We start from the raw sequence: 19767 nt of genomic DNA, 5'->3' as shown, positions 1-19767 counted from the left end.
CTTTGGAATAAAACCAGCAGGTCAACCATGGCTCATGAAACAGTGGAACGTGAATGCAAGCTGCAGTTTCTCCGACCCAATCAGACACGCTGGAGCTCCCTGTTCCTCGCTGTAGAAAGGATTGTGCGCATTCACCGAGAGCAAGGAGAACAAGCAATTCGCAATGTCTGCACAGCATTAAAGATAAAGATGTAAGTTGACAAAATGTATATTTTGTTTTTAAAGAATAATAAAAGTAAATAAGCCTTGCTGATTAATGGGTGAATCCACTTGTCTCAAGTAACTAAGTTTTCTTTGCATGGTGGTGTGACAATTGTGGATGACTTGAATGAAATATATATATATATATATATATATTTTGTATTTAACATGTACAATGCATAATAAAGACATTGTACCAGAAATAGCTATAAGTAATTGTTTTATCGTTACATCTTTTATAGGTTCAATCCAGCTGAAAATGGGTTTTTGGTCGAGTATGCTGCTGTGATGAAGCCTGTTGCCATGGCCCTTAATATCCTCCAAGGGGAATCATCTGTGCATATGGGCCTCCTGCTGCCAACACTTTACCAGTTGCGGGACAAGCTGAAGAAGTTGGAGTCAACTTGCAAAATGTGTACACCTCTTGTTCACGCCCTGCAGCAAGGGATCCAGAAACGTTTTGGAGACGTCATGAAAGAGCCTGAGCTGATTGCAGCAGCAATACTCCTACCAAGATTCAGAACATCCTGGACCACAGAGGAGAACATCTTAAATGCTGGTAAATATACTTGTTTATCAATTCAAATGTGAACCAGTAGACATTGACCTATATAACTCTGTATAATGTTACTGTCATTTAGGATTATAGTGTGTCAGTGACAAACCACAGGGTGGCAATATAGTTAGTGTGACTTTTTTTTGCTGACTTTTCTTGTTAGATATTGGAACTGGAAGTAAACATAATGCCCGATCTACAACTACATCACTCTCCTCTAATGCCTTTTAGAGAACATGCATTCAGCTTAATTTGTGTTCTGGGGATACTAGGCCTGCAATATTGTTTTATTTGGCCATCTATCATGGACTGGTGCTTTTTCAGTTGATGTGTACTGCTGCTCTTTTCCTCTGCTCAGTGAGATGTGCAGTGTGGCCTAATCACAGATCAGAGTATTCATTTCTAGGCACACAGAAAAAGGGCTGTTGCTTGCCATGCAATACAAAGGTACTGAGTAGGCCTAATCAACACCTATTGATTATTTTACGTTGACCGATTCCTTCTGGTGTGCAGTTTTCTGTTCAGCATGCCTGGTATGAAATGTTTGTGTGTTTCCTTCTGTTGTTCTGTCACTGTGGAGACACACACACAGTTTATGAGAGTTTATGGGCTGCCTCGTTCTAGTTCTGCCTGGTAAAAAAAGTATAAAGGTTTGGAAATTTGTGTTACTTGTGCTTATTTATTTTTTATTTATTATTATTTTATTTTTTAATACTTGAATTTACCTGAATTATTTTAATTTAAGCTATTTTGTAATTCATTAAAGATGATTATTTTGTAATTTTGTCTGTCTGATTGTTGTCTTGTGTTAAAAAATAAATCAGACGTTACTCAACAGTTACTCAGTACTTGAGTAGTTTTTTCACCAAGTACTTTTTTACTCTTACTCAAGTAATTATTTGGATGACTACTTTTTACTTTTACTTGAGTCATATTATTCTGAAGTAACAGTACTTTTACTTGAGTACAATTTTTGGCTACTCTACCCACCTCTGGTAAGACACCATGCGAGAGAGTGTGTATACTTATATATATATATATATACACGTGTATAACCTGATGTAGGTTATAAAAGCAACCTCAATTTACCCATATCCTACTTAAACCACAATGCCTCCTAGCAGAATACTAAAAAAAGCACACTGTTTGCAATGTTTAGTGACTTTTTAAAAATATTCTCATATTACAGCCACAATATGGACCAGATGGCATTGGAACACTGCCTCTTGGACCAATATCAATGGAATGTAGGCTAGATTTTCTGTAGAAAACCACACCAGCAACATTTCCCGGATAGACAGCTCTGATGCAAAAATGTGATTATTTTATATTTTTTGTGTCTTAAGATATTTATGTATTACTGTTTGAACATAAAATAACGTAAAAGATTAACACATACAGACAAACAGACAGACAGACAGCTGGAGACACACACCCACACACACAGGTTGAGACATTTGTAGTACTGTATAGGCTGTTTTTATTGGCATACATACTCCTTATACACGCTGCATTCCTTTTAGAATAAAAAGTTATTAACCAAACTAGTTATGGAATTTTCACACAAACATTTAACAAGGACTAAACCATATAGCTCTAAGGTTACTATCAAAATTCTGCCAATTATAGTCTTGCCCATTCCAATTGTGGTTTAAAGCTTGCAGGACACGAGACCTCTACAGTGTGTCTGCAGGCCTATGTTTGGGTGTTAAGGCACTGATTTAACCACAAATAATTCTCAGGATAAGTGAGATTTTTACAAATAAAACATAAAACAAATATGACACACACTCAAAAAACACTCCCTCATCACACACACACACACACACACACACACACACACACACATTATCTGACATACGCATTCACTCTGAGTTAGAGATGCATCTAAATTACGTAAGCTGACAGCGAGGCTAATCCTTATAACTGATTGTTGATAAGCACAGGTATAGTGTTGTTGCTGGGTCCAGAGTAATGCTTTACCTGGAGGGGTTCGTACATCATTTCAACATCATAGTCATCATCAGGCTTTGGTTTCAGTTATCTCCCTGCTGTACTCAGTTCAGCTCTGTGCTTGTTTCTTCCATTCTATATTCTACATGGGGTTTCAAATTTAGATTACTATTGCTTCGATGTTTCTGAAACAAGCACCAGAGAGCGCTGATTGAATACAGCACAGGAGCCATTGCGATCACATATGATCTCCAACTCAAGCATATAACAAATTGTACATAGGAGCAAGCGCATTTGTCAAAAAGCAGGACATACTAACTAAACGGGACAATCCACTAAGGCCTGAAACTATGCTGCTAGTCACGGATGGAGAAGTGCATTAGTCAAGTAGTATCATGGCAGTTCTGTAAGCAAATAAGCTTAAAGTCAAGTGTATGACATCCCACTCCCTTCCCCTACAATAGGACACTGTCATTGTCTTGCTCTACACTTCTCTAACGCATCTTGAAGGACTTTCGTTTCCTTGATGGAGAAAGGTGTCCCGACAGTTCACTCCAAATATCTCTCATCTTTCTCATTTCAAACCATTACCGCTTGCTATTTTACTAACAAGAGCAATACCAATGAATACTGTATCTATATTGTATATATAGGAGCAAAATAAAATAACAGTAAAAAATGGACCCATTCCTAGTGCAGGGTGGAGTAATACAATTAAAAATAAAGACAGTACTTAATACAAGGAACTCCTAAAATAATACTCTAGACTGCCCCTGCATCTAACAAACATCAACAAAATGACACATAGTAAAAAAGCTATAATAATTAACATATGAGTAAATTCAGCAAGGGCACAGGGCCTCAAGGTACATCAAGTATGGAGGAAGAGTGATCTCTCTCTCTCTCGCTCTCCCTCTCTCTCTCTCTCTCTCTCCTTCAAGCCCTCATTTCGGCCTCTTAGGCCTCCTTTGTGCTGGCCTTCATCTTCTCCACTGTTTCCTGTGTTTGAAAGGGGGGGGGGGGGGAGAGAGAGACAGAGATGGGGATAGAGGGAGATCGCGGATATGAAAGGAGAATGTAATATATTGTCATGAGAAGAGCAATATATGCCATGTAACTCTGATTAGATAGTAACAGACTCAATACCCCATATTCCTCTACCCAGTGCCGAGGATGACTTCCCCTTAGTTCCTCTAGTGTAAAGGATCTCTACCTGTTCTTAACTTCAATATTGGCTTACTTTTTAGTATTAATACATTCATGGGAAAACATTACAACGTTGTTGTTGTTGATGTTAATGTTTGATGTTGGAAGATATTCTGTTTGAGGACAGAGTACATGACCTTGCTGACTCTTCTATGGCTGAGAGCCAGAACTGCTCACATGTACACATGGATTTTGTGTTGTAGATAAGTTGTAGTAGAGTAGTGGCCTGAGGGCACACACTTAATGTGCTGTGAAATCTATCGTGAAATGTATTGTAATGTTTTTTAAATTGTATAACTGCCTTAATGTTGTTGGACCCTAGGAAAAGTAATGGGGATCTATAATAAATACAAATACACACACAATGAGTTGCATGGTCTGCACAAGGTTAGTCATCAATAAAGAACAACTCTCCCACTGTTTCTTTCTCAGGACAACTAAACATGCTGTATTGTATGACAAAGCATATCACCCACTCCCTATGGTCTAGATCAGGGCTCCAACCCTAATCTAGCGCACCTGATTCTAATAATTAACTGGTTGATAAGCTAAATTAGATTAGTTACAACTGGCATTGGAGCAAAAACCTACAGGAGGGTAGCTCTCCAGGAACAGGGTTGGAGAGCCCTGGTCTAGGTCCACTATTTGCATAGTCATGACGTCAGGACTACCGGGCATGATGACACCTTGCTGTCCCCAGTCCGCCTGGCCTTGCTGCTATTCCAGTTTCAACTGTTCTGCCTGCGGCTACGAAACCCCTACCTGTCCCAGACCTGCTGTTTTCAACTCTTTAATGATCGGCTATGAAAAGCCAACTGAGAGACCTGAGCCCTAGGACCATACGTCGGGACTACCGGCCGTGGTGACTCCTTGCTGTCCCCAGTCCGCCTGGCCTTGCTGCTATTCCAGTTTCAACTGTTCTGCCTGCGGTTATGGAACCCCTACCTGTCCCAGACCTGCTGTTTTCAACTCTTAATGATCGGCTATGAAAAGCCAACTGAGATTTATTCCTGATTATTATTTGACCATGCTTGTCACTTATGAAAATTTTTGAACATCTTGGCATGGTTCTGTTATAATCTCCACCCGGCACAGCCAGAAGAGGACTGGCCACCCCTCATAGCCTGGTTCCTCTCTAGGTTTCTTCCTAGGCTTTCGCCTTTCTAGGGAGTTTTTCCTAGCCACCGTGCTTCTACACCTGCATTACTAGCTGTTTGGGGTTTTAGGCTGGGTTTCTGTACAGCACTTCGAGATATTAGCTGATGTAAGAAGGGCTATATAAAATAAAATTGATTGATTGATTGATTGATGACTGTTCAAACCACCCTTAATTACTCATGGGGTGTAGTACACATCTTTCAAGGGTTGAAATGGGTGTAATAAACTCATTTGTTCTGAACTTTCAATAATATTGTAGCTAGTTGATAACTCTGTCTAGACAGATTCCAGAGCTACCCATCTGTCTGGGGAGATTGGAGAGCGGCCTGGTCTGTCCGTTGAACATTGACCAACTGTTGCCTCTGGTGACAGGCTGACCTGGTGCTTGTTAAGCTCGGTCACACGGAGGCTCCATTCCTCCTCGGTCATCTCCTGTCCCGCCTCCCCGGTCTCCTCGACAACCGCTGTCTTGTCTGAGAAAGAGATGCAAAGAATGAAAGAATTACAGGAACAACTGGAGAGAGAGAAGGACAGGTGTTGAGTCCTTATCTGTTGTGCTGTTTGTGGTTAAGATGACTTGTAGATGAGCCAATGTGTCTATGCAGGTGTGCTGGTGTTTCTCTCCTCACCAGTGCAGGTCATGGCGGTGCAGACCCAGTTGCCACAGGCACACACACAGCGGTTACACTCCACCTGCGTCTCAGACCCATCATCATAGGTCTCATCCTCCAGGGCACACTCTGCAGGGGGGCACATAGAATTCAAGTTGAAAATAGATCGGGTACAGCAGTTATAGTGCCTCTCATACACCCCACATCTAACAAAGAGATAGAAAATTCTCTGCTTTTCAGTTGAATCGATTTATTCTAACTGTCTAAATAAAACATTGGCAATGCAGTTGAGTAGTGCAGAGTTTGTGCATAGTCCACAGCAGAAAGAGCGCAGCAGAGCGATAGGGAGTGCGAGTGTGTTTGCATAGTATGTTAAAGCACTCTACTACAGTATCTGTGTCCTTAGCTCTGGTGAGGCCCCAGGGTAGGCTCTGTTTTCCGGACTGGAATGTGTGCAGCTGCCTGCTTCAGCTGTGAGTGAGGTCAAACACTAAACTTTCCCCTACATCATTAACCTGAACCTGTTATAACCCCAGCCTTGTGGGCAATTCCGGGCAATTCCGCTTAGTGTAATACTCACCATTATTTTAGATACACTACCGTTCAAAAGTTTGGGGTCACTTAGAAATGTCCTTGTTTTCGAAAGAAAAGCAATTTTTTTGTCCATTAAAATAACATCAAATTGATCAGAAATACAGTGTAGACATTGTTAATGTTGTAAATGGCTATTGTAGCTGGAAACTGCAGATTTTTTATGGAATATCTACATAGGCGTACAGAGGCCCATTATCAGCAACCATCAGTCCTGTGTTCCAATGGCACGTTGTGTTTGCTAATCCAAGTTTATCATTTAAAAACCCTTTTGCAATTATGTTAGCACAGCTGAAAACTGTTGTGCTGATTAAAGAAGCAATAAAACTGGCCTTCTTGAGACTAGTTGAGTATCTGGAGCATCAGCAATTGTGGGTTCGATTACAGGCTCAAAATGGCCAGAAACAAATAACTTTCTTCTGAAACTCGTCAGTCTATTCTTGTTCTGAGAAATGAAGGCTATTCCATGCGAGAAATTGCCAAGAAACTGAAGATCTCATACAATGCTGTGTACTACTCCCTTCACAGAACAGCACAAACTGGCTCTAACCAGAATAGAAAGAGGAGTGGGAGGCCCCAGTGCACAACTGAGCAAGAGGACAAATACATTAGAGTGTCTAGTTTGAGAATCAGATGCCTCACAGGTCCTCAACTGGCAGCTTCATTAAATAGTACCAGCAAAACACCAGTCTCAACGTCATCAACAAGTGCATTATTGTTTGTCACATGGCCTTAAATTGTACCAATTTGTTTTTCTCAGTCGCCCATGTTATTTCAATATTTCAATAATAAATTATTAGATTTTCCCATTGTGTTAATGATAGTAACCCTTTTTTAACAGCTAATAAATCCAGAAATGTATAGAGTAGGGTAATGCAGGAAAGCTGAAGTGCTGAATCTCAAGATGGCTGCCAGTGAGTAGACAAAGGGGTGATGCCCTCTGTTAAAACACTGTACTGGGCCCGGTGTATCATTTGAAATAGCATACATGTAAGATTACATTTAAGTCTTTCAAACTTTCTTAGGTCCATCCTATACACAAAATAATGTACAATTTATACTTAGAAAAAAAAGGAAATATAAAATTGTAAGCCAAACTTAATGTTTCCTTCATAGACATCCAAATGAATTTCAAACCGAGCTATTCTTTCTCGTTCCCCAATAGATCAACAAAGGCTGGCCCAACACCACCAAATATGTTTATGATTGGATGAATAATAAAAACATTTACATTACCTTTGGTCGCAATTTTGGGTGTTGTTTGCTAGCTTCCCTTCTAGTAGCTATAGCTAGCTAGTTAAAATAATTATGAAAATTATGAAAAATAATATTTGATTGTCCCGCAGGTGGGACAAGGGGTTATAACAGGTTGCACAGCCTCTGCTCAACTCAGTACAGTACAACAGACTGAGGAAAAATACTCTTGTCTGTAAATAAATAATATTTAGCTGTTTTTGCTTGAATGAATTTCAAGTATATTAGGGTGAGTTACAGTAGATATGCTTGTGGTTGTGGTGAATAAATTTGGTATTTTGATTAACATAATGTAAATCCCATGCACATACTGCAGTTTACTGCATGTATCAGAGAGGTTGATATAGAGGTATTTGTGTAATGAACTGATAAAAAAACGTGTGATGTCAGCAGTGGTGTGCAGTGTTGTCGTCATAGAGTCATGGGGTCAAGGGTCATGTGTCTGTGAGCTCACTCTTCTCAGGTGGGTTGAAGCCGGGCTTCAGGCAGCTGAGGAATTCATCGAAGCTAAGCTTCCAGTCAGCGTTCTCATCGGACAGCTCGATCAGGGCGTCCACACACAGGCTTCTGGGAACAGGACAAAGAAACACACACACACGTTCACATTCACTGCCTGTACTCATAGCTATGCATAGCTGTTGAGATGGTTATTGGACATAGTTTCTGACTGTGTTGGATGTCTGATAAAAAAGTTAAGTTAGTGGATTATTTTGCATACAGAATCTTCCTACACTGTAAAACAAATCTTGTTGTTTCAACTAATTATTATTAAGTAACTGGTTCCACAGCCTTTTTTTGTTTGTTTACTCAACTTTTCGGTCCAACTGTTACCTGAACCAAAAAAAAAAAGTTGCCTCAAACTTAGCTCCAACTTAAGAAAAAAAAAGTATACTTAAAATGAAGTGTTTGCTCAGAATTGTCTCATATGTTCATTCAAATAGAAATTATTATTTGGGCATTTTAACTAAAAAAAGGCTGTGCAACTGGTTACACAAACAGTGCTTTTAACATACAATATTTGACACACATCATGCATGTTCTCTTATACAGTAATTACTATTCAACATGTCCTCACCTGGGATTTGAAAACCTCTTGGTTTTACGGCATTCCAATCTTTCTGCTAGGCCACCATATCTGTGTCGAAGACTGATTTTACCTGTATTGCTACACTTTGCACTTCAAAGTAAATCTCAGCTTTGTTAAAAGTACACTCAATAAAACTATTTTATTTATCATAATGATTAAGGACTGACATTAAAACAGAGTTATATGCACCACCAACATTAGACAACTATACAGAAAAACCTAAAATTGCTGAAATAAGTAAATCAAATCAATGATGAGAGAATAGTCAGATTAACTGATAAATAACCCAGACGTGGTGGCATAGCAGGAAGATCAGAATGCCATGAACCAAGAGGTTGCGAGTCCAAATCCCAGGTGAAGACATGTTGAATAATAATGACTGTATCAATGCACAATGTAGTCATGTATGTCAAATATGTAAGCAAACACATCATTTTAAATTGACAGAATTTTGCCTACGTTGGAGTTTGGGCCAACTCTTTTTTTTTGTTCAGGTAACATTTGGACCGAAATGTTTAGTAATTAAAAAAAGGCTGTGGAACCAGTTACTTAACAATAGTTAGTTGAAACAACTAGATTTGTTTTTAAAGGTTATCCATCCTTCATTTGCAGGGCCCAGAGTTGTCCCTGGTCAAGTCACATGGCCAGGAAATACTCAGGGCCCTTCTCATGTGTGGGCAATAGAAGTGGCTGATTTAGGCAGTTTCTTTTCTCCAAACCTGAAGAAGCATTGCAGCACTGCTCCAGTGAGCAGCACAGTGGAAACCCAGGCTCAGATAATGTACAGAACAGGTGTCTGTGAGGGTTAGATCACCCACAGGAGGCCCCCGGTGCAGTTTAGACTGGGTCACACAGGGTTTAAGGCTCAGAGAGAGGGAAAGTAGGGCTTTATATAGCACCAACTCCTCAGAAACCCTATACTGTACAGCTGAGGATAAGATATAGATACTGTAGAGGTATTCATATACATTTACGGTACACTATGTATATGGCTCGGATTTACACTACACTAGAAGTAGATACGCTTTTTAAAGATGAAATAGCACACAAGCACGCACACACGCACACACACTGACCTGAGCAGCTTGTTGCTCTCCTGGTCTGCGTATGACTGCATGTCCACGTTGGAGTCATTATGTTGGATGAATTTGAGAAGCTCTGAGGAGTCCAGCGTGGAGTCACCATTGTCGTAGTTCTGTGTACACGCACGCATGCACGCACGCACACACACACAGAGTTAGTAGGAGTAGAGAAGAGTTTCTCTATCAATCACTTTCCAATCATATGTCCCTTTAACTGATAAAACACCTGCTTCTAGCCTGCTAATCCAGAGTGAGGGGGGACACATGGAAATGGAAGAGCCATGGAGTTCTATTCTATAAAGAGAGAGATTGACAGACAGACATAGTGTATAGGGAGAGAAAGTGAGACAGTCTTATCTGGCCCTGCCAGATAAGGGGATTGAGGGGTTTGAATGCAGGGACCTGTTGCCTTGGAGATAGATATGGTCTTTAATCCCCTCCCCCCGGGGGTCCCCCAGTGTGAACCTCTACATTGGGGTGGAGGGATACTTAAAGGCTCCATTGTAAACTCAGCAAAAAAAGAAACGTCCTCTCTCTGTCAACTGCGTTTATCTTCAGCAAACTTAACATGTGTAAATATTTGTATGAACATAGCAAGATTCAAAAACTGAGACATAAACTGAACAAGTTCCACAGACATGTAACTAACAGAAATGGAATAATGTGTCCCTGAACAAAGGGGGGGTCACTGAAGTAACAGTCAGTATCTGGTGTGGCCACCAGCTGCATTAAGTACTGCAGTGCATCTCCTCCTCATGCACCAGATTTGCCAGTTCTTGCTGTGAGATGTTACCCCACTCTTCCACCAAGGCACCTGCATTTCTGGGGGGAATGGCCCTAGCACTCACCCTCCGATCCAACAGGTCCCAGACGTGCTCAATGGGATTGAGATCCGGGCGCTTTGCTGGCCATGGCAGAACACTGACATTCCTGTCTTGCAGGAAATCACGCACAGAATGAGCAGTATGGCTGGTGGCATTGTCATGCTGGAGGGTCATGTCAGGATGAGCCTGCAGGAAGGGTACCACATGAGGGAGGAGGATATCTTCCCTGTAACGCACAGCGTTGAGATCTCCTGCAATGACAACAAGCTCAGTCCGATGATGCTGTGACACACCGCCCCAGACCATGACGGACCCTCCACCTCCAAATCGATCCCGCTCCAGAGTACAGGCCTCGGTGTAACGCTCATTCCTTCGACGATAAATACGAATCCGACCATCACCCCTAGTGAGACAAAACCGCGACTCGTCAGTGAAGAGCACTTTTTGCCAGTCCTGTCTGGTCCAGCGACGGTGGGTTTGTGCCCATAGGCGACGTTGTTGCCGGTGATGTCTGGTGAGGACCTGCCTTACAACAGGCCTACAAGCCCTCAGTCCAGCCTTTCTCAGCCTATTGCGGACAGTCTGAGCACTGATGGAGGGATTGTGCGTTCCTGGTGTAACTCGGGTAGTTGTTGTTGCCATCCTGTACCTGTCCCGCAGGTGTGATGTTCGGATGTACCGATCCTGTGCAAGTGTTGTTACACGTGGTCTGCCACTGCGAGGACGATCAGCTGTCCGTCCTGTCTCCCTGTAGCGCTGTCTTAGGTGTCTCAATTTATTGCCCTGGCCAAACCTGCAGTCCTCATGCCTCCTTGCAGCATGCCTAAGGCATGTTCACGCAGATGAGCAGGGACCCTGGGCATCTTTCTTTTAGTGTTTTTCAGAGTCAGTAGAAAGGCCTCTTTAATGTCCTAAGTTTTCATAACTGTGACCTTAATTGCCTACCGTGTGTAAGCTGTTAGTGTCTTAATGACCATTCCACAGTTGCATGTTCATTAATTGTTTATGGTTCATTGAACAAGCATGGGAAACAGTGTTTAAACCCTTTACAATGAAGCTCTGTGAAGTTATTTGGATTTTTACGAATTATCTTTGAAAGACAGGGTCCTGAAAAAGGGACGTTTATTTTTTTGCTGAGTTTATCTTTAGTGCGTAGATGTGGTGGTGTGTGGGACTATACTTATGGCTCCATTATTTCACTGTGCTCTGTCTCTGTGGAGAGTTAATGGAACTCTCAGAAACGAGGCACATAGAGGAGACTGGAAGAGACAGGAGAACAATGGTCTTTTGATTTCAAATGAATCTCTCTCATGTTTTCATGTGTGTGATAGAAACTGTAACCAGTGGGGATAATGTCACAGAGTTATATAGAGATCGCAACGTTACATCTGTCCCATTATGGCATCTGTGAGTGCATGGGCAGCGCCATTGAGGCCATCTCCATTTTGAAGTAGTTTTCTTGAAATTTCTTGTTAACAAACTATAGTTTTGGCAAGTCGGTTAGGACATCTATGTTGTGCATGACACAAGTAACTTTTCCAACAATTATTTACAGACAGATTATTTCACTTATAATTCACAGTATTACAATTCCAGTGGGTCAGAAGTTTACATACACTAAGTTGACTGTGCCTTTAAACAGCTTGGAAAATTCCAGAAAATGATGTCATGGCTTTAGAAGCTTCTGATAGGCTAATTGAGCTGTACCTGTGGATGTATTTCAAGGCCTACCTTCAAACTCAGTGCCTCTTTGCTTGACATCATGGGAAAATCAAAAGAAATAAGCCAAGACCTCAGAAACAAAATTGTAGACCTCCACAAGTCTGGTTCATCCTTGGGAGCAATTTCCAAACGCCTGATTTGTACAAACAATAGTATGCAAGTATAAACACCATGGGACCACGCAGCCGTCATACCGCTCAGGAAGGAGACGCGATCTGTCTCCTAGAGATGAACGTACATTGGTGCGAAAAGTGCAAATCAATCCCAGAACAACAGCAAAGGACCTTGTGAAGATGCTGGAGGAAACAGGTACAAAAGTATCTATATCCACAGTAAAATGAGTCCTATATCGACATAACCTGAAAGGCCGCTCAGCAAGGAAGAAGCCACTGCTCCAAAACCGCCATAAAAAAGCCAGACTTCGGTTTGCAACTGCACAAGGGGACAAATATCTGATTTTTTTGAGAAATGTCCTCTGGTCTGAAGAAACAAAAATAGAACTGTTTGGCCATAATGACCATCATTATGTTTGGACGAAAAGGGGGGTAGCTTGCAAGACAAAGAACACCATCCCAAACGTGAAGCACAGGGATGGCAGCATCATGCTGTGGGGGTGCTTTGCTGCAGGAGGGACTGGTGCACTTCACAACATATATGGCATCATGAGGCAGGAAAATCATGTGGATATATTGAAGCAACATCTCAAGACATCAGTCAGGAAGTTAAAGCTTGGTCGCAAATGGGTCTTCCAAATGGACAATGACCCCAAGCATACTTCCAAAGTTGTGGCAAAATGGCTTAAGGACAACAATGTCAAGGTATTGGAGTGGCCATCAGAAAGCCCTGACCTCAAACCTATAGAACATTTGTGGGCAGAACTGAAAAAGCATGTGCGAGCAAGGAGGCTTACAAACCTGACTCAGTTACACCAGCTCTGTCAGGAGGAATGGGCCAGAATTCACCCAACTTATTGTGGGAAGCTTGTGGAAGGCTACTGGAAACGTTTGACCCAAGTTAAACAATTTAAACGCAATGCTACCAAATACTAATTGAGTGTATGTAAACTTCTGGACCCACTGGGAATGTGATGAAAGAAATAAAAGCTGAAATAAATCATTCTCTCTACTATTATTCTGACATTTCACATTCTTAACATAAAGTGGTGATCCTAACTGACCTAAGACAGGGAATTTCTACTAGGATTAAATGTCAGGAATTGTGAAAAACTGAGTTTAAATGTATTTGGCTAAGGTGTATGTAAACTTCCGACTTCAACTGTATATGGGATAAAATAGAGACTTTTCTGAACATTGACTGCACTTCCCCTTTATGGCCATCTGAGCAAATGGGAGCGTGGCAGGGCCAGGGGTCCTTCACCGCAGGAGGCGGATGGTCATTAAGAGGAGTTAAGGCCGTCCACTGTCATGCCTGAGATGGCTTTCACATAAATGATCAGGCTAGAGTTGATGATTTATGGTGGAAAGGAAGAGAGGGAGGGAGGGAGGGAGGGAGGGATGGAGGGATAGAGGTTACCATCTGAGTGTTTAGATTAGCACAGTGCCAGTCTGAAAGGGTAAGGGAACGGAGATGGAGGTATGTGATTAGGGATGGGGGGGTGTAGGGTACAAGACACCATAAGTTGGCCAGTGTGAGAGAGGGGCTGAAGGTTGGGGGGTGTCCCTCCTGTAAAGACCCAATAGTTTCCAGCCACCTCTTCTATTTGTGACAGCTTATGGCAAAAGGTATGCGCTATGTGAGGGGTAAAAACAGCTTACATTTTTGTGCGCAATTAATTTTCCATTTAGTCCATAGTTTTGGACTTCATAGAACCAATATCACAACTGGAACAGACACACACACACACACATACACACACACACACCTTGAAGTATTTGAGCAGGATGTCGGTAAAGTTGGAGCCCTTGACAAACCAGCCGTCTGGGACCACCTCAGTCTGCAGCCACTGGATCACACGATGCCTCAACTCATTACGGTCTGCTACGTAACACACCACTAGAGAGAGGGATGAGAGAGAGAGACAGGGGGGAGTGTGAGTGAGAGAGACAGAGAGGGAGTGCGAGATAGAGAATGTGACTGTCAAAAAACACAATCTAGCAGGTACTCTAGCCTTTCTGACACTCTCTAGGATGATAAAGATACAATCCACACAATCCCTGTTCTGTCCAGAGAACACCAGTACCTCCCAGCTCAGTATGAGCCCAAATGTACAGTCCTAACCCCTAACACTTGGCACTCCCTATCAGTTAAGTCTAGTGACAGGGAGTGCATAAGGTTAGAGCACCATTAAAGAAGTGTGCTTGTCACTAGAGCACTGAGAGATCAGAAGAGCACTGATAGGGCTCTGAGAGAGGTGTACTCTGTCTGATAAAGCCCCATTAGGACTAGAGGAGATAAGAGCAAAGAGATACAGACCTCTGATTGGCCCAAAGCCCACAGAGTCACCGTGTCACAATCACTCACCTGGGCTGGCAGCTGCTTGCTCTGCTTTCTTCTCTGCAGACGACAAAGAGAGAGAGAGAGAGAGAGAGAGAGAGAGAGAGAGAGAGAGAGAGAGAGAGAGAGAGAGAGAGAGAGAGAGAGAGAGAGAGAGAGAGAGAGAGAGAGAGAGAGAGAGAGAGTGAGAGAGAGAGAGAGAGAGAGAAAAAACACTTTAATTCATTGTGCTTTACAGTATCTAGCGTTTCTTGCTATCTAGTGTTTTTCACCATGTCAATGTCACATTGCCACAATAACCGTTAATGCCCAAGGACACCGTGACATGATGGCCTCTTTGTGACACTCCTACAACAACACAGGAGTAACTGATTTATCATCAATTTGATCAATGTCCAGGCCAACAGACAGATAAGAAGAGGTCATTGGGTGTACAGGTTCAAAGTTCAACACTAGGAGATAATCTGTCAGGTAAATCAAAGATGAGTATGGGACCATATGTGTCACCTGTCGGTTCGCATATAGACTGACTGTGTCATGACAACCAGAGATTGTACCCCTGAGTATATAGGCATCAGATATAAAGGTCAGTCATGTGCTATACACCAGACCTGGGATAACTATCGTTTTAAATATGCTTTGTGGAAAGTAACAAATAGTTACGTTGGAGGTGACTACAACTATGTGAATACAATTCTGAAAAGCATCTACTTTTAATATATATATATATATATATATTTGAATACAGATCTCAGAAAGCAACTACATTAACAACATATTTGAATACAGATCTCAGGAAGTGAATACTTTTCAGAAACTATTGGATTTGCTGCCTTCAACTAATGACAGGGCTGTATCTGGAACTGCATGTTGCAGATAGAAATATAATGAAAAAGAGCACACACAATGTCCTATACTATTCCAATTTGACAGTAGAACATATTTGTTCTACAAAATACATTTATATCTGAACAATCTGTACATTTCCATTCTCCTGAACAGGCCCCAGGTGTAGATAATCAAGTAAAACCAATCAACCAATGATATTGTGTACAGATAAGTATAAATACATTGTGACAATATACTGCACAGCAAATTCAACAGTGTAATTGTTAAAAAAATAAATAAAAAGAAAATACACTGACAGCGTTGAGTCTTTGGACCCATATAGACACTGGAACAGTGTTAAATTAACAAACTGGTTAGTGTAAAGCCTTATTCCAATATTTCCCAGAGTGCCTTTCGAGTAAATTGAGTTACCACCCATGACTGTATTTGTTAAGGACAGAGGCTGTTGCATTCATCCATTTTTGGTCCTATGGACTCCACCAAGTGAGATCCTAAGTACAGTGAGGGAAAAAAGTATTTGATCCCCTGCTGATTTTGTACGTTTGCCCACTGACAAAGACATGATCAGTCTATAATTTTAATGGTAGGTTTATTTGAACAGTGAGGACAGAATAACAACAAAAAGATCCAGAAAAATGCATGTCAAAAATCTTATAAATTTATTTCCATTTTAATGAGGGAAATAAGTATTTGACCCCTCTGCAAAACATGACTTAGTACTTGGTGGCAAAACCCTTGTTGGCAATCACAGAGGTCAGACGTTTCTTGTAGTTGGCCACCAGGTTTGCACACATCTCAGGAGGGATTTTGTTCCACTCCTCTTTGCAGATCTTCTCCAAGTCATTAAGGGTTTGAGGCTGACATTTGGCAACTCGAACCTTCAGCTCCCGCCACAGATTTTCTATGGGATTAAGGTCTGGAGACTGGCTAGGCCACTCCAGGACCTTAATGTCCTTCTTCTTGAGCCACTCCTTTGTTGCCTTGGCTGTGTGTTTTGGGTCATTGTCATGCTGGAATACCCATCCACGACCCATTTTCAATGCCCAGGCTGAGGGAAGGAGGTTCTCACCCAAGATTTGACGGTACATGGCCCCATCCATCGTCCCTTTGATGCGGTGAAGTTGTCCTGTCCCCTTAGCAGAAAATCACCCCCAAAGCATAATGTTTCCACCTCCATGTTTGACGGTGGGGATGGTGTTCTTGGGGTCATAGGCAGCACTCCTCCTCCTCCAAACAAGGCGAGTTGAGTTGATGCCAAAGATCTCGATTTTGGTCTCATCTGACCACAACACTTTCACCCAGTTCTCCTCTGAATCATTCAGATGTTCATTGGCAAACTTCAAACGGGCCTTTATATGTGCTTTTTTGAGCAGGGGGACCTTGCGGGCGCTGCAGGATTTCAGTCCTTCACGGCGTAGAGTGTTACCAATTGTTTTCTTGGTGACTATGGTCCCAGCTGCCTTGAGATCATTGACAAGATCCTCCTGTGTAGTTCTGGGCTGATTCCTCACCGTTTTTCATGATCATTTCAACTCCACGAGGTGAGATCTTGCATGGAGCCCCAGGCCGAGGGAGATTATTTTGTGTTTCGTCCATTTGCGAATAATCGCACCAACTGTTGTCACCTTCTCACCAAGCTGCTTGGCGATGGTGTTGTAGCCCATTTCAGCCTTGTGTAGGTCTACATTCTTGTCCCTGACATCCTTGGAGAGATCTTTGGTCTTGGCCATGGTGGAGAGTTTGGAATCTGATTGATTGATTGCTTCTGTGGACAGGTGTCTTTTATACAGGTAACAAGCTAAGATTAAGAGTGTGCTCCTAATCTCAGCTCGTTACCTGTATAAAAGACACCTGGGAGCCAGAAATCTTTCTGATTGAGAGGGGGTCAAATACTTATTTCCCTCATTAAAATGCAAATCAATTTATAACATTTTTTACATGCATTTTTCTGGATTTTGTTGTTGTTATTCTGTCTCTCACTGTTCAAATACACCTACCATTAAAATTATAGACTGATCATTTCTTTGTCAGTGGGCAAACATACAAAATCAGCAGGGGATCAAATACTTTTTTCCCTCACTGTAAATATGTTATCATTATATTTTTAAATTATTAACAAAATACCATACATACAGTATTTCATTAGGCCAATGAAATATTTGGCAGCCATCAAATAAATATATATTTTTGTTTTCAAATAACTTGCATATATTCAAGTACCTCCAAATATTATTTGTTTTTCTGAGAGGTATTCAAAATATTTTCAAATATTATTAGTTTCTCTGAGACCTGTATTTGAATATTAAAGGAAATACACTGAACAAAAATATAAATGCAACATGCAACAATTTCAACGTTTTTATTGAGTTACTGTTCATATAAGGCAATCAGTCAATTAAAATAAATTCATTAGGCCCTAATCTATGGATTTCACATGATTGAGAATACAGATATGAATCTGTTGGTTGCAGACACCTTAAAAAAAAGTTAGGGGAGTGGATCAGAAAAACAGTCAGTATCTGGTGTGACCACCATTTGCCTCATGCAGCGCGACACATCTCCTTCGCATTGAGTTGATCAGGCTGTTGATTGTGGCTTGTGGAATGTTGTCCCACTCCTCTTCAATGGCTGTGCGAAGTTGCTGGATATTGGCGGGAACTGGAACATGCCGTCACACACGTCTATCTAGCATCCCAAACATGCGCAATGGGTGACATGTCTGGTGAGTATGCAGGCCATGGAAGAACTGGGACATTTTCAGCTTCCAGGAATTGTGTACAGATCCTTGCGACATGGAGCCGTGCATTATCATGCTGAAACATGAGGTGATGGCGGCGGATGAATGGCATGACAATGGGCCTCAGGATCTCGTCACAGTATCTCTGTGCATTCAAATTGCAATCGATAAAATGCAATTGTGTTCGTTGTCTGTAGCTTATGCCTACCCATACCACTCTGTTCACAACGTTAACATAAGCAAACCGATCGCCCACGACGCCATCTGCCCGGTACAGTTGAATTTCATCCGTGAAGAGCAGACTTCTCCAGCGTGCCAGTGGCCATCAAAGGTGAGCATTTGCCCACTGAAGTGGGTTACGACGCCGAACTGCAGTCAGGTCTAGACCCTGGTGAGGACGACGAGCACGCAGATGAGATTCCCTGAGACAGTTTCTGACAGTTTGTGCAGAAATCCTTCGGTTGTGACACGTTGTCTGCGGTTGTGAGGCTGGTTGGACGTACTGCCAAATTCTCTAAAACGACGTTGGATGTGGCTTATGGTAGAGTAATTAACATTAAATTCTCTGGTAACAGCTCTGGTGGACATTGCTGCAGTCAGCATGCCAATTGCACACTCCCTCAAAACCTGAGACATCTGTGGCATTGTGTTGCATTTATATTTTTGTTCTGTGTAGTTGCCAATAGTTGCCTTTAGTGGATTCTCTATATTGGACTACCTCGAGTATTTGAAAAGTTGGTATTTTCAAATAAACTACAAAATACAACTATTTTCTGCCCAGGTCTGCTATACACACACAAAGTAAACAAGAAAGTGTGTGTGTGTGTGTGTTCTCCCCACCCTGGCAGTGTCCGTCGTGGGCCACCTGGATCTTGAGGCCGGTGAGACAGGCATCTCGGTGGAGCTCACAGTGGTTGCGGTACGTCTTACTGTTACTGCCACACACTGAACGCTTGTGGGGCTTACAGCTCTGGAGAGGGAGAGGGAGAGGGAGAGGGAGAGGGAGAGGGAGAGGGAGAGGGAGAGGGAGAGGGAGAGGGAGAGACATTTTAGCCATGTAAATATACACTTGACCTTGACTCTCTAAAAGCAGAAATCAGCAGTAGAAACAATAACAAAGTACCCTCCCCGCCCTTGTTTCCGTTAAAAGCTGAGTGATGGGGCTGGAGAAAAGTACCACTCTGAAATTCATAGACAGCGCTACGGATGCAAGGACTGAGCATCCATGATATAAAAATTATAGTTTTAACCATGTTTGGGGCTATATAGTGTTTGTTTACATTTACTTTGTTTACAAACATTGGAGTAAAATGTATATTTTGGGTTCTGATGATGTATGACAGTTGAAATAAGCTCATGAGGCATTTATAAGTTGTATTCTTCAAGAATCAATGGGTACATATCATTCCTTTATAAGTCAAAAAATTTATGAAGCAACTGCTGATTGCCCCTTTAAAGGTCACACTAACATTGTTTCCATCC

At 41.8% G+C, this 19767-nt stretch overlaps 1 protein-coding gene across 1 annotated transcript in view; it reads right to left on the bottom strand.

Annotated features, from left to right (window-relative positions):
* Positions 1-2220: 2220 nt before the first annotated feature.
* LOC121571641 (follistatin-related protein 1) overlaps positions 2221-19767 on the bottom strand; it is a 65275-nt gene continuing 47728 nt past the window's right edge. The window contains exons 4-11 of the mRNA XM_041883220.2: positions 19126-19255; positions 14727-14759; positions 14128-14258; positions 9694-9812; positions 7985-8097; positions 5704-5814; positions 5453-5547; positions 2221-3709 (exon numbers count right to left, since the gene is read on the bottom strand). Of these exons, the coding sequence (XP_041739154.1) occupies positions 3668-3709; positions 5453-5547; positions 5704-5814; positions 7985-8097; positions 9694-9812; positions 14128-14258; positions 14727-14759; positions 19126-19255 (774 nt within the window). The 3' untranslated portion in view covers positions 2221-3667. The remainder of the gene's footprint in view (positions 3710-5452; positions 5548-5703; positions 5815-7984; positions 8098-9693; positions 9813-14127; positions 14259-14726; positions 14760-19125; positions 19256-19767) is intronic.

This window comes from Coregonus clupeaformis, chromosome 40 (assembly GCF_020615455.1).
Source record: "Coregonus clupeaformis isolate EN_2021a chromosome 40, ASM2061545v1, whole genome shotgun sequence".
Lineage (NCBI taxonomy): Eukaryota > Metazoa > Chordata > Actinopteri > Salmoniformes > Salmonidae > Coregonus > Coregonus clupeaformis.
Note: the sequence above shows the minus strand (reverse complement) of the source record. Positions and strands in the feature narration are given on the sequence as shown.